We start from the raw sequence: 16,554 nt of genomic DNA, 5'->3' as shown, positions 1-16,554 counted from the left end.
TTTCACACACTTATTAAACAGCCATAACAGGAAGTAACTGCCAAGGCTTCTTGACGTCATTGATATTCATTTATAAATTTAGTGATTTTCTCCTGATCAAATTGTAGTTATTCTGAAAAGTTTGTTCCATGTATTTTGTTAACAATTTGGCTGTTGCTTGCAACTCTGTTTCTTCCTGCTAATTATATACTTAATTAGGCAGACCATAACATTCTTTAAAAGGGTGGGTGCGAAAAAAAACACAAGCACTATTTGAAAAGACCATATTTATTGTATCTTGGACTCTACATGTATTTTTTTTTTTTTTGGATGAAATTTGTAAAATGTCACTATAACATTAAAATTATTTAGACTTATGTTAGTATATATTTGTAAATTTAACTTGATATTTTTTATAAAGATCCTTTGAGTACAAAAACATCGACTATCAGGGTATGGATGTGAACTTGCTATCAAAAGTACGCATATAAGCTAAGATGCACCAAAGCATGGAAGGGTAAAAACAATTCGTTATATGTTACTTATACCATAGTGTCTATACTGCAAGAAATGACAGATTTGTATTAGTTATAAGGATTTTTGAGAGGATATATGAGCCGACGTCACGACAAAACCAACATATAATTTGGCACCGCTGGTCCAGACCGCCCTTCGCAGTCATGCCATCTGATCAGGAAATCCATGCTGTTTGTTACCAATCTATTTATAGTACGCCATGTAACCTGCAAGGATCTTTATGAAATGATATGAAAATGACTAATTACTCGTTACAACACACTTTTTTATGGAGAAAATAAAATACTAGTTTATTAAATTGTATGATTATCGATGAAAGAGATAAAGCAAGCATCGCAACGTTATACAGTATTACGAAATTAAAGAACTGCTTCCGCATTCCCATTGATTTACATTGCATCTGATGCATTTAATTTCATTTCTAGAATGTAAACAGTTTGAGAAATTTGTAAGAACATTTAAATATTACTGCAAATTTTATAGATAAAATGAAAAGAAACCATTCAATGGTTGATTACGATGCACCGCATTATTTTCACATGAACAATCGGGACTTCTAATTAAATTAGATAGTTTTATAAGATTAAGTTTATCATGAATTTTATTTAAGGATCTATCCCTGTTACATCATCTAAATATTTGTTTGACAGTTAGAATTTGTAAAAAAGTATGAATGATTAAAATTATGAATAGTTTTTCAATTATACTTTTTAGCTCTGAGATCCAGATTTTATTTTATAAAACCATGTATAATACATTTTTGTATTGTCTAGGCATATGTGAATTCTTAGTGATGTTTATCTATACTTCATATTCAATATAATGCTATATCAATTTCACAGCATCAACATACTAAGGTATAAGACTGAAAAAAATTATACACAAAACAATTTTTATTACTTGCATACAAAACTGCAATTCACATCATTAGTGTCGAACTGCTTTATTTTATCATCCTTTCATTGACCACCAGTCCTACAGAAATTCGCTTTTATTCTTCATTTTAATATAAATTATTATTCTAGAGCTGAATTCTTCATCAACTGTGGATGGGTTCATTTTACAATGGTGAACCGAACTACCATATTTTTTCCAGTTCAAAATGAAAGACTATAGATTTAATTAAAAAGCATTATTACATTTAATGATAGTCAATAATTTCCAATTACAGCTAACATTACAGTTTTCATGATTCGAGGCTTTATGTTAATACCTGTATAATTAAGAGATCAAAGAGATTTGTCGTGCATGATTTATGGCTAATTTAACGTTAATAGAATTATTTGATGTGATCTCTGGAATGGAAATTAACAAAACAATGTTATTGTCCTTTATGGTTTTGATAGCATGAGAGTTACAGATGTGTTTATTTGATAGTGGTAAAGGTTTTAACCAATTAATAATTATTTAGATTTTCCTGACTTTTATTACATTTCTTATTTTGTTAGGTTGTTAATGGTATTCTTAATAATGAAGCAAGATTTAGCCATCCTCTTGAATTGTCTACATTTCACCTTATTTACCACACCACATAAGTCTTTTCCTTCAAGTTAGGCTTATTCTGTACACTCCATATACAGTGTGATTCACAAAGTCACAGAAATATTTACAAGGATTATAGGTGATATCGTTCTATTTCAGTTGTAAATTTGTACAGTGGTAAGTGTCTCTCGAGTTAAAGTAGAGATAGATTTATATTTCCACTGTCAATAGAGGATGAACAATTAACTATTTTGCATACCATAAAATTTTTACAATCAACCAATATATGTTGAGCATAACCATATGTCAATATATATAGCTAATCTGCCAGCATCAATAGGACTTTACAAGGGCAATTATAAACATGTACATGTTTTCTAAGACAAAGGAAATTATATTATACCTAATGGAAATAAGAAATTATTTTCACCATATTTTACATCAAATGGAAAAAAGGAATAAATTATTACACATTATTTACTCTAAATGGAAAATAAACGAAAATTTTTCACACTGATAAGATGACACATGTTATCAATCACATTTCCATTGCAGGAATTATTCTCTGTCAGTGAAACAAATCCATTTAAATCACTTAAAGTAAAGTGCACTTAAACAATTTTTTGAGAATATAATGCTACAATTATCCTGCAAGAGTGTTAACTCATAACGAATATTGGAAGTGAAAAAAAACCTCTAGTTTAAATAGAAAGTATCAATTATTTGCTTGGCATATCAATTCATCATTGTTCTTATTTTGATTTTAATCATTTGAAACTCATATCATTGTCCTAGTGAAAATCATCTTTATTGCTGCAACTTTACCTATTATATAGAAATAGGTGGCTTAGGTTTACCTCATGCATATCTTACGTCGCTTACTAAAACATTAACAATGATGCAATAGTTAAACGTTAATGGCAGGCAATAGTTTACCTGCCAACTTCAGAAATTTGTCTTATGTGATAAAATTTAGTTATTTATCTCCTCAAATGACTAAAAATGTACAATATAAAAAGTTTGAATTCAAAAGTAACGTTTGATTTTACTACAACCTGTCTCATCCATTGGTTGATTAAGAAAAAAAACTTTGATAAATTAGACAGAGTTTGATAAAGAATAGTTAAAGTACTGGTGCAAAAATGGCAATAACATTTGGGAGGTAAAAAAATGCAAGTTCCAATGAATTGCGTCTGTTTAAACTGTTGTTTTAAACTAGTGATAAAGGCAAGCTTACCATACAAAGTAAAATCTAGAATTATGTGTCAGATCATAACAGAGTTTGATACCAGCATAAGGCTTAGCCATGCGCTGCTGCTATACATAGATTACTTCAGATTCACTACGGAAATTCTCCTAATGCATGTTGGTACATGACTTTATACGCTGATCAAATGAATGTAGATTTTCTTCATATATTCTGTATCTAAGATGAATGAGAATTTTATTTTAATTTTATCGTATGCACTATATAGAGGGGGACAGCACAGTGACGATGATGAAGATAGATCCGGACGGGCAGATGTGGAGGCGTTTCGTTATTCTCAACTCTAATAAGTTTATATCTACGAAGCATAAATAATCATTTCACTGTAGCAGAATTACTTTTTTGTATGAAAGCATTGTTAAATTGTATATGTCATAGTAGGACATGCAGTTAGAAATACAACAGTGACTTAAATACACTAGTATGCTAAAATTTACACATGAAACAAAATATATGAACTTTTTGTTTGAAAAATATCGATTATTATTGAAAACATAACATTAGTTGATATTGCATTTGATGATGCAATCGCATCGAATGCAATTAAACTATTATACATATATGCTGTAAGATTAGCAAAAATGAAATTAATTTAAATTATGGAACAAGCTGACAGCTTGATCATGATGTTTTAACTTTGGTCTCCCAAAAAAAATTCACCAAGTATGTTTTGTACAGTGAAAACAAATTTACACTTGTATATTATGTAAGAGACAATCAATCCAGAACCTATAAAATAAACGATTCTAAAGAAGTTTGAGACATGTCGGGTGATTCTTCATCAGAACTTGCAGCTTTAAAAGTTGTGGGCACGTTCACAAGGTATAAATTATAGTTGTTTGACGGATAATTTCATACGCTCAATACAAACTGCTGGGTTTAATTTTATCCCTGAGTAGCACTTGTCTTTGGGTTCCGATACCTGACAGGCGAGTTAGATTTCTTTATGTTGAGGAAGCATATCAGCTAGCTCGCTGAACTTCTTCGGTGGTTAATACCTAACAGGTGCCTGTTCAAGGCCTTAAATAAGTGCACGGAAAGGCACCTGAGCTCTCCCTTTCTACCTGAAAAGCTTATGGAAAGCACTGTGTTGGATGCATAACGTATATTCCAATCAAACACAAGTCTCTAGTAGATATACACTGTCGTTAACTTTAATTTTGATTGTTTGTAAGAATTGTAAAAGTACAATTTAGTATCAAGGCTTCATTATTATGAATTTGTGTTGCCTCTATGTGTGGATCTGTCTGATGGCACACGTACCTGATCTTTATATTTGGTAGTGACGATAGCCTCTTTGTATCTAGCCTATAGAAGTGTTACACATATTATTTTATGATTCTCCACATATTGAAATAAGCGACATCTGCTGACATGGACTTATGGTCCTTTAATTGTCTTAATCTGGGTAGACGGAATGAACCCTTACTTTTGAAATTTGGAACACAACACTCCATTATCGAACTTAACAGGGATTTCAACAACATTACAAACATTGAGCCTAGCTAACAGTCCATAAGTCAGACTGCAAACAGATGTGCTTTCACTTTCAGTAATTCAGCAGGAGTAAAGGATAAATGTTATCAATATTTAAAAGCTGTTAGCTAATACCCATAAAATAAGATCAAACTAATTTAGCTTTAATCAGGTCACTTGTCTTAAGGTGGACAAACTTATCCGACCAAAATTTGGACCGATTAACTGTGTTAACTAATTAGGCTAAACATCAGCAACAAATAGAAAATAGCAGATCTTTTTTTTATTTCAAGATCTTAGTACGAAGGCTGCTCAAGATAATCTATCATCAGTCTGATACCCATAAACAATGCTTTCACAATGTCTGCTGAAAGAGATATCAATAATACTTTCACCTAAATGGCTAGGTAAGGACAACCTTTTATGTGTAATTATAGGTCAATCTAGTTCAAGGTCACCAAATACCAAAAATAATAATATTTAACAATATTGTCTTTGTATAGAGCATTACACTTTTTCGCATTGATGTATCTTTGAATCATCTTTGGGAGCGCCACATAACTTGAATGGTCTCTATTTCTTGGATGCAGATTATTGGGTCAGGTCAATGGTTTGGAAGAATCTATCAACTATCAGTATGCAATTATGTCTTGTGTATGAATTTATGTAATACATTCACAAAGATAAAGATGATACAAGTGCATCTTTACATGACCTTGAAATTGTTCGAAACTGATTAGCCAATATCTGGTTTAAGGTCTATGAAATTATATACAATAATCTACATTGTAATTATACTTTTTTCAGTTTTTGGTTAGAAAGTGAGTTCAGTAGATGATAAGATGAAATAAATGAAAATTGCTAGAAAAATAACAGCGTATATGATAATATAACATCCCTAATTTTAATTGGAAAATTAAATGTATACTGTCAGGTCATTAATGAGAAAAGCTGAGATATAATATAAACAATTCAGTCATAAAGATTGTCTATGCTATCTTTGAACAGCTAAGGTTGAGAACTCACTATGCACTATGGCAGTGTTGGTCCGATCGCTGTTTTAATTATTGCTCCCTGAAAAATCTCGGGGCAAGCAATGATAGTCGGCGCTTGCATGTCCTGATCTGTCACGTCTGTCCAGCACTCACAGCACATATTTATGTGTGACTTAAGAGGGACAATAGGTAACTGTTTGCTTTCCTATTTCCGTAATGCTTATGTGGCTATTTCTCTTCTTGTGTAAGACTAAAAAGTACAATAGAAGAACAAAAGAGGAGTCACTAAATTACCTGTCCTGTTGAAGAACATCCGTTCAATAGTCGTCCACCTTAGTCCACTTAGGTCCGGGACACTAACTTGAAAACATTGGAACTATTGTTTACACTTCACTACATGTAACGGACGGGCATGGAGGGGAGTGGCGCTTTCACAAGAACCATACCTATTATTGCCCACCGGTTTATTGAATTATCCCCCTTAAGAGAAAATCTTGTCCAGGACATAACTCTAAAACTAAAAGAAATATCAACATGAAACTTTGTAGGTGAATAGATCTCAATGGGTTGATGTGCAGTGCAGAGATATCAAGATGAAACATCGTAGGTAGATAGATCTCATTGAGTAGAATTGCAGTGCAAAAGAACCATAACTCTGTTAAGCCTCATTTTTTAATTATCTCCCCTTTTAGAAAAAATCCTTGTCAGGACATAGCTTTAAAACTATAGAGAGATATCAAATGAAATTTGTAGGTAGATATATCTCAAATGGGTAGATGTGAAATCATAACTTCTGCCTTGCATAATTCTGGTGTTAAATTTGCTCTTTTGGTTTATTTTTACTTTTTTGAAGTTTTGGTCCGGGAAACCTTACCATAAAGAGATTATCAACAAAAAACTTTGTTAGGTTTGATAGATCTCATTGATTTTTTAGAAAGTGCAGTGCAAAGACTTGCCTTTAATTTTGGAAAATATTTGCACTTTTGAACTTTTTCCAGGGATATAACTCTGAAAACTACATAGAAGGTGTAACATTCCCTGTGTCCAAAAAATTTCGGGGGGGAGCATCAAACCCAGGGCTCAAACCCGGGCTCTTGTTAACTTGGTAGATTATTAACCATACAATGTTTACAATGGAATGTTCCGAATTTTGTAGCTTGACAAGTCCAAATTTTTAAGCAAAATTTAAAGGGATGATAACTTTAATTTTTTGTCAATGTGACTATAGAAGTGAATATTTTAGGTTTTTGATTTCAGTACTTTAGAAATATCATGGTAATAGGTGGTGGTTGAAGGTCAGCACTTATTTGGAATGGGTAATACCCCCCAAATGGATATTTGGACTCTAACTCATATTTAAAAACTGTTAGACGTCATGAAGTCAGAAAGCAAAAATTTCAGGAAGGTTTCTATTCTCACTGGTTTTTAAGGTTTGTAAAATAACAAATTATTGTTGTATTCTATATTTTTTGTTTTGTTTTTTTAGAAAGCTTATAATAAAGTACTTAAAGATATAATAAGTAGAAAAAACACCTTAAAAGAAAATCAAGTTATTGCTCAAAGACATGTACAAAAATTTTTAAGAACTTTTGGTTCTTTATCATTTTCAGTTCATTTGGGCATTTGTGAATGTAAGAGCTACGTAATAGGGCAAGCAACATTTTACTTCTTTTCCAGGATAGGTTTATAATTATTACATTCAGTTGTATTTCTACTTTCCTTACAATTGAAAATGCTCTAGTAAATATTGTATATTTTACATCTAACAGAAAAAAGTGTTATCAGCAATAATAAATGAATGTACTTAAAAATTGATATGGTTCAAATAGTAATTGTAAATTTAAGGGGCAAACTTTTTATCAAACCCGTTTTTAAACTGCTGATGACTTTTTTGATAAGGGTGAGCCCATTAAAAAAGCTGCATTTTTAAGGGGGTTTCCCTTTGGTTTTAAAGGCTTTCTGGTTTGGGTATTAATAATCTGGAAGAAAAAAAGGGGATCCTCTAAAAGTTTTTAAAATTTCAGAAAAAATTAAAATAAAAATTGCAGACTGTTTAAAGTGAGTTTTTAACAATTAAACTAGAAAATATAACCTTTATTGTAAACTTTAATAGCGGGATTTCTATTTAAAAATTAAATTCCCTTTATCTTTGTATAGGAAAGATTTATTGTTTCAATTTTTTTGTTATGAAACAGGGAAAATAAATTTGTTAAGTTTACTACAAAATAGAGAAAAATGATGATAAGCGGGAAATTTTTGGGCTCTAGGGATATCAGACCACAAGTGCTGTACAGGTAAAAAATCTTTGGGTTTTTAGTAATATTTAATTTCAAACATGTATTTCTGTTGCCCTCTAAAGGCTTAAATTTTAACAAGAATTCTATTTATTTTTAGGCCCAACTAGGAGTTTTGATTAACAATTTTGCAACCTTTAACTTTTTAATAATTTGTGCAAGAGGATAATCCAACTGTCTCTTGGAAAATGGCAATTGTTTTTTATCGGCATAAGTAGAAAGATTTGATAGTTTGTTTAAATTTCATTAGAGTGATATAATTTTTTTTTTTATTTAAAAACGTGTTTAGTAATTGGGTTTTTTAACAATTATAAGATTATGATTTTGATATTGAACTTTCAATTGATGGTTTAAATAGTAAAAAAAGCTATAACATAACGGTGCTATTTTCATGGTTAGGGATAATATATGTTAAGTGACAAGTCTGTCTTAAAAAAATCCATCTAAGGGGATGCTTGAGTAAAATTCCCTAGTCATATATAAAACCATCCATCATTGGGCCAACACTTCCTTTTAAAGATGATTGTATGTAATAAAGTTTTAAACCTTTAGAATGAATGTCAACACACGTTATTTACTGTCTTAATTCTTTTAAAAAAGAGAACTGAAACTTATTAATTGTTTATATTTATACAGTATATCAATGCCTTGAAGGACAGATGAAAGAAATACAAAGTTTTGGGCCGGACCAACAAGATGCAAGACATCTTTGCGCCCCACTTACCCTGGAAAATGCTGCGAACAATGTTGCCAAACGGAACTTTCTTTAAAACCTTTGGTATGCGTTGGGCCTTTTCTTTTTGTGTCGCCTCTACGGAGTAGTGGCCGACATTAGGGATCACTTCTCCGTCGTCCTGTCTGTCTGTCTGTTCGTCTGTCCGTCCGTCCGTCACATAAACTTGTCCGGACTGACTCCTCATAAACTACTGGTTTGCAATTCATCCAAAACTTTACAGGAATGATGCAGTACCAAGTCTAGTTGTGCATATTGTCAGGATTTTCCGGTTCACTGATTTTTGTCAGAGTTATGGCCCTTTAATAATTTTTTAATTTTAAAGTTTGTCCGGACTAACTTTCTTATACCACTAATGCAATTTCAATGAAGACTTTGACAGGATTGATCTGTAACTCAAGTCCTTAGCGCATATTGGCAACTGGTTTTCCAGGTTGAATGATTTTTGGCTGAGTTTTGGCCCTTTGGATAAAAGGTTTTCTATTGTATTTCTGTGTGTTGCCAGATACACAAGCTTAAAGTCCGGACTACTTCTCATAAACTCACTGGTGGCAATTTCATCCAAACTTTACAGGAATGATGCAGTACGTAAAGTCTAAGTTGTGCATTATGTCGCATTTTTTCGGTTCAATGATTTTTGTTTGAGTTAGGCCCTTTAATATATTTTTTTCTTTTTACAAGTTTGTCAGACTAATTCTCTTATACCACTTATGCACAATTTCAATGAAACTTTACGGATTGACTGTAGCTCAAGTCCTTGGCGCATTATTGCACGGGGCGGGTTTCGGAATTTGAGAAGATGATTTTTTTGGCAAAGTATAGTTGGCCCACTTATTAGATAAACAAAAGTGTATATTTATCTCTGTGTGTGTTGCCAGATTAACTCGCAAAAGCTTGTCCGGACTAGTCTTCAACTCAAACTACTGGTGCATTCTCCTGCATAAAGAGCTATGGTTGCAATTTTATCCACTTACAGGTAATGATCAGTACAAAGTGGTTAGTCCAGTTGTGGCACTGTCCGTCTGTTCTGTCGTCCTGTCCACAAATTTGTCCCATGACATGTAAATTGCCAAGTCATGAGGCGACACAGGGAGATCACTGCAGAAAATGTGATTACTGATCGACTCTTGTTTGGTGTAATGAATAAAAAGTATATATTTAAATGAGCAAGTAACTATTTGAACTATCCAAAAATTAATTAACTGTGGAAAAAATTGATTCATATTGTAAATTCAAAAGAAAAAAAAAATCAGAAAAAAGAAAATAATTTGAGAGGCCTATTCTGATAACTGACATTTTCCCCTGAAATATTCTCAAAGAGGCTTGAACCTTTAAAGGGCATGCAAAGGACTAAGAAAAGTTGATTTATGCAAATTCTTCTTTCATACGCAAATAATGAACTATGTTATACCACATTGTTTTTGTTCAGGGTATTTATCATTGATTCCACTAGAGAAAGGACAGCAGGGAGTTACTGAAGATTGCCGAGGCTTTTTATGTTCACAGTGTACCAGTCAGGATTGGTTTAGTGTTTGCTGTAAACTCGGCCAAGGAAGTGTGCGGGTATGTGACCCAGCAGTGGCCCTGGCGTACGCCTTTGGATTATATAAGAGACAGGAGGGAAGATTCCACCTAAAGCCTTGACCTTTATTACATGATGTAAAGTCCAGTTTCTTTTATATTTGTTGTGAAACTATTGTCCAACTATTGTTAGAGGTATTCATGAAAATCTATATCAAGTTATGTTGTATTGATTGAAACCTTCATACTTTCTTGAAAACCTTCAAACTTTCTTGAAAACCCTCAAATTTTTCTTGAAAACCTCAAAACTTACTTGAAAACCATCAAACTATTTTAAACTTTCTTGAAAACTTTTTAAAATGTCTTGAAAACTTTTTAAATGATTTTAAACACATTGCAGACTTATAAATTGGTTTTAAAACCTTCAAATTAACAGACTTTTAATACTGATCTGGAAGTCTTCATACTAAAAGAAATGTTTAAAACGTTTATTGAAAACTGGCATAAATTTTCATTTTAAATGTACAAATGTCTGAAATGAGCTATAGAGCTAGCTTACAGAAGGTTGGTGGTTATAATTAGGTGCCTGTTTGTGCCTGAAATATTGCTACTGCATGAAAGAGGCATCTGAAGTCTTCCTCCACCAGTAAACCTGGAATTTGACCATATCATCACCTCAGTGCGGTAACAGACCAACTCCTCTTTATTATTTAATAGGAGTTAATCTATTAATACTGCACTGAGGGGACAAGATAAGCCTTCAGGGTTGATGTGACATACAACCAAAAAATAACTTTCTTTTCATCTTGAAATACTAATGAAAACAATCAATCTGATGGTGATGTTAATTAAATAATTTTGTGTCCTGTAGGTTTATGAGACAGCCAAGTCTGATGATATTACTGTAGATATGATAACAGCCGAGTTCAAATCGCAGTTTGCTGATGAAGAACTTGATAAAGTGTTTGGGAAAAACTCTGAGTATGATTATGTGAAAAAGGTATGTACATTGTATTTTATATATTTGAATTAAAAATTCCTGTACAAGTCATTTGCTATTACTGAGTTTAATGTAGTCTTTGGTGACGGAGTCCTTTGTTTCTTGAATCTTTTTAAATTTGGAGTTTCTGTGGCTGAGTGGAAGTCACTTAACCTCTCATCACTGTAGGTTTGAATCCAGTGAGAGACTTTAAATTCTTTGATCTGAGGAAGCTATCGTGCTAGCTAACAGAATGAAGATTGTTCTACTCGGGTGTCAGTTTGTACCTAAAATATTGCTCAAAAAGGCACTTGAAGTCTTCTGCTTCCAGAAAAACCCATAACAGTGTTGGTGAAACATAAAGTCCAAAAAACAAATCTCTTTAAATTTTTTTACATAAATTTGACTTGGTAAATCTTTTGAGTTAACTATACATTGATTAGTTTGTCAGTCTGTATGTACAATTTTTTTTCTCGATATTTTGTTTAAATAAACAATGAAAAATGTACGTACTTGTAGTTTATCATTCAATCCAGGGTATTTTAATTTTACAGAGTAGTGGAGACTTCTTGTCAAGGTCAGGTCTAAGTGACTTCCCCCAGGTTTTATTGAACGGTAAACCATTGAAGAAGAGTGATTTGAACCAGGACAACTTTGAGGAAGGGGTTATTTCAGAAATCATGCAATCTACCCCAGAAATACAACAAAATGTCTATCAGGTGCAATGTTTATTCTAATTAAATAAAAACTGTGTGTATTTTATTAAAAGCATGTTGTACAATTTCAAGTTATATTATTTTTCTCAAGTAGAACTAATTCAAGAGATTTATGAACTGTACACCATGAATGTGCAGACTTGCCTGGCTGTATACTGGTGGCAGATGCTAATAATTACTTTCCATTACAGCAGGAAAAGTATTGTATGCAATTAATACTATGAGCATTTGTATCTGCAATAGTTTGTGAAGAGGCACTTGGATTCTTCCTATTTAAGTCACAAATATAAGATGTATGTGTCTATCAAACTTGATTATTACGTAAATGTTTAAATCTTTAGGGAAGTTTGCACATGGGTCATAATGATTCAAAATATTTATACTTTACAGGGAAGATTAAATGAGGGTCATAATGTATTGGAATGGCTCATGGAGAAAGATAATGTTTTACCTAGACTAAACTCCAGGGTGTTGTCTGGTCCATCAAAAACTCTCGACCTTTCTGAGAATATTGGTATGACATTTTCTTCTTTTAACCACATGCGTTCGGCACATTTGTTTTGCCAATCATGGTAAAATTATCATAAAATAATCTCCCCTTGATCATCATGAACAAAATTACCATCCAGCACCTGTTTACTGTATAATATGATAATGTAAAGTTAATTGCTCAAGGAAACAATGACTTGCTTCTGACGGGGTTTGAACCCATGCAGCTAGCAATCATTAGCTTACTAATCTGACGCATTAACCACTCGGCCATGTAGCCACATCATATCAATCATTTGATACCTATTCATATTTATTTTTCAGAGTCAGGTCTGTCAGAAGATTACAGTACCTTTGAGATTTTGACATCGAAGGATATGAGTGCAGTTATGGCTAACAGCATGAAATATTTTTATAGAAATGGTAAATATAAAATGAGTCACACCTAGTAATAATGGTTTATCATAGAATATTATGGTTAATTTGAAAATCCATGATTTTAAGTATCCTAGATTGATAGTAGTTGTGTAGAGCAAAAATTTCTTTAGTTTAAACTTATTCATTTTATTGAGATTGTGTTGGATTGAACCACTCTCTAATCTGTCCCTGGAACCAACCAGTATTAAGCAATGATTGTAAAATTTCTTGAACTCTGAAACAACAGCTTGCCCCTAACGAGGTTTGAACCCATGAAGCCAGCAATCCTTAGATTACTAGTCAGATGTTACACTATTTGGCCATTCTGCCACTCTTTTTAGAGCATAGTGTGGGTTTTTTTGTATGACAACATTGATTAAAATTTAGTTTGATTTAATGATACAAGCAGCATGTACTATTGTTGATATTGTCATTTCCACTTGTCTGCTTGTAATTATGAGTAGTATTTTAGAGAACTCCATGCAGGATGAGTAGAAAAATGTTGCCAGCACATTGGATTTAGTAGCTACTCGTCCTGCACGATGAGTGTCTCTTAAAATATTTTTCAATATCTGTCATTGTAATAATCAGTTAGGTTTGAATGTATATTATAGATGAGAGTAATATATATCCAGTGTCAATGTGGCTTGTTAGCGATCTACAGACAGAGGCTGGCAGAACCTTGGCTTACTCCGCCCTTAAAAGACTTGTAAGTTAGTTAAAGATTTATTGTCATTACTTAGTTGACTTCGTAGTTGAACAACTTTTAGTACATTATGTCTAGAGATAAAATGTTTGTTAAAACTTATTTTTATACAAACTTGGGACATATAATGTTTTTTGTCATGAAAAAGAGACCAATTCATGAGTTGAAGTCCCGATGAGTCAAAGTTTTTACCCAAGTCCGACTTACTGAAGTTCTACTGTAATTTCATGTCCACTGTTTATCTTTTTACGCAATAGAAGGAAATAATGTTAACTTAAATGAGATAATATACAAAGTCAAGATTTGACCTTCATATCAAGGTTAAGGTCAAACTTATTATAATGACCTTCAAAGTCTTCAGTACTTAGATTTATTGTTCATGCATAGTTAACCTTTTCCCTTATATAAGCGTGTTTTGACGGCTTTTTGTCCCCCCCCCTTTTTAAGGCCTCAAACAGTGAAAAAAGCCCTTTTTATGCCCCCGAACACTGTTTTTGTTTGAGAAATGTTGTTAAAAAAGTGACCTGATTTTCGGCGCGGCCCCCATCAAAATAATACATTAGGGGGTTGCCAGAAGGGGGGGGGTTTGAAGGGGGCGGTAGTCCCCCTCATTGCCAAGAAAATTTTGGACATGTGACAGGCTAAAAATGGCCTCAGGTCGATCTTATGGTGACGTGAAACCAACGCTGAAAAGCCTTTTACTCTATCTCATTGCATTGAGGAGTTGCAGCACTTTGAAAACAGTTTTGATGGAAAAAAACAATGCAAAAATAGTGATTTTTCACAATTTTGAGACGTCTCCCCATTGCCATGGTAACAGGAATTTTAAGATTGAGCATGTTGTTACAGAGGTTGTGGTTCAGTTAACATATGTGCCAAGTTTCATCGGTATTGTAAGGGACTGTGAATATTATCAAATAATTTACTTTCAGGACCTTGTAATGGATATATCAGTTTAAAACAAACTATGTTTTATGACAATTTGAACATCAAACTAGCATAATTTATTGACAAATGAGGTAATACTTTTCAGTCAATGCTTAAAACTTACCTGCCAGGATTCCTGAACTTTACCTGTCAGGATTCCTGAACTTGCCTCAGCCATTCATATTTGCTGATTTTATTTGTTTAGATAATTTTCTGGTAAATGAAGGAATTAAGACCATGAAATAGGACATTCTGAGGCTCTTGGACTATATAAGGCACACTAAGAAAGTTTATACTTCAAGAAATGATTAATTTACTACTTTGTTTATCCTGGCATCAAAACGGCCGATAAGAGTTGTCTACCTTGATTCAAAACTTTAAATGCATTTATTTTCATAAACATATACAAATACTTATCATTTTACATGTAAGAACATAGAATGTAATCCATATTTACCTAAGACATAAGTTACTTTCCAAATAGTTAGCTGGCATTGCTGTATTTTATAATAATCTTGATGACCGGTATGACCTCTAAGTTTGTCAGGAGGGAAAATTCAAATTCCTGGCACTTGGAATCTTTTTATATCAATAGTTCATTTTTTAAGCTATAACCATGATTGTTTTTGGTCCAGATATTAAGTGCATCAAGTTAAGCATGTAATTCAAGTGTTTATTGCATATTTTGTTATTAGTTAACTTTGTTAATTTACATTTTTCTAAATTATTCCTGTCAATATGGCTGCCATTTTAAGAAGTTCCTGTCTTTCCTGCCAGACTGCCAGGCCAAATGGAATGTAATGATTGGTCAATTGTGACAGTCCTGGCCATTTCAGAGTCTATATAAGTAGCCATGACAGGCTGTTTTCAGTTTGCATTTTGGCTTTAAATCCTGACAGTCGCGAAAACTAGTGACAAGAGCATTTTGTAATATTTTCATGGAAACTTTTATTGTTGAATCTAGCAAATTTAGTGCTCTTCAGAGTTGAATAAAGAAATTGTAGAATAAACCTTTTATCAAAAGTTGTTATTTGAACAGTTTTTGACTTAGCTTACATTATTGAAGCATTTTTCATAGTTTTATAGCAGTTTGAACTTGAAACAGGAGACTTTTCAATGAAAACGGCCATTTTTCACAATATGCTCATGGGGTAAAAGGTAAATTGTAAAATTGCAAGGAATTGTGGCAAAAAGTGAACATAATTTAACTTTCACCTGTTCACTCACCATATACCCTTGGATGATCATGATGTCACTTTAAAGATTCATGTGTAAACTTGGCGCATATATATATTTTCAGAAACATTCCAATGACCTTAGACTGGGTTTTATCATGAATGCTGCTGCACCAGGTACAGGTAAAGTTGATATCAACAAAGCTGTGTACGTGGCTGCAAACACCCTGTCTAATACACTCGGCAAAAATTTTATCACCAAACTTGTGAAGGAGGAGAATTTTGAGGCCCTACAGAGTGGAGATAAGACGCTGAATGATCTGGAAGTCAACGTTAGTATCTCCTTTCATTGTAATGTTAGATTGTTTTTTTGGAAGAAAAGGTCTAGCTATTACATTTTCTGTGAGGTTGTTGTTGTTGTCATCATTGTTGTCGTGCATACTAAGTAACTTATTATTCAAACATTTTTAAAGTTGTCAACATGAAACTTAGAATTCTTGCTAATCATGACAAGGTGCAGTTGTTAGACTAGGGCATAATTCTAAAAACAATATTTTTGGAGGGAAACCCCTTACTAACTTAAATTTTTTAACCGACCAGCTTTAATACTGCATGGCATGCTCCTGTTTTTATGAAGTAATGGATAAGATTTTAAAATAGAAAATCTTGTTTACCTTTCATTGCTTTGAAAGCATATTGTTTACATTTGTATAAACTTTTTTATAAAGTGCTTTATTAATGGTGTATTATAAATTTGGTACAGTTTAAAGGGATAGGCATACAATTTATATAATGTTCTATGACAAATTAAAAAATTATTGATTTTTCTTAAAATACAGCCTGGACAAACTGTATCAATTT

The 16,554-nt window shown here is 32.6% G+C and overlaps 1 protein-coding gene across 1 annotated transcript in view; it reads left to right on the top strand.

Annotated features, from left to right (window-relative positions):
* The window catches only part of LOC132716774 (UDP-glucose:glycoprotein glucosyltransferase 1-like), a 46,258-nt gene that overhangs the window by 9,393 nt on the left and 20,311 nt on the right, over window positions 1-16,554 (top strand). The window contains exons 4-10 of the mRNA XM_060700109.1: window positions 10,193-10,326; window positions 11,156-11,284; window positions 11,818-11,982; window positions 12,370-12,493; window positions 12,793-12,891; window positions 13,500-13,594; window positions 15,819-16,025. Coding sequence (XP_060556092.1) covers window positions 10,193-10,326; window positions 11,156-11,284; window positions 11,818-11,982; window positions 12,370-12,493; window positions 12,793-12,891; window positions 13,500-13,594; window positions 15,819-16,025 — 953 coding nt within the window. The remainder of the gene's footprint in view (window positions 1-10,192; window positions 10,327-11,155; window positions 11,285-11,817; window positions 11,983-12,369; window positions 12,494-12,792; window positions 12,892-13,499; window positions 13,595-15,818; window positions 16,026-16,554) is intronic.

Source organism: Ruditapes philippinarum, unplaced genomic scaffold (genome assembly GCF_026571515.1).
Source record: "Ruditapes philippinarum isolate M1 unplaced genomic scaffold, ASM2657151v2 ctg96_1_1_1_1, whole genome shotgun sequence".
NCBI lineage: Eukaryota > Metazoa > Mollusca > Bivalvia > Venerida > Veneridae > Ruditapes > Ruditapes philippinarum.
The sequence above is the reverse complement of the archived record's forward strand: the minus strand, read 5'-3'. Positions and strand labels throughout refer to the sequence as shown.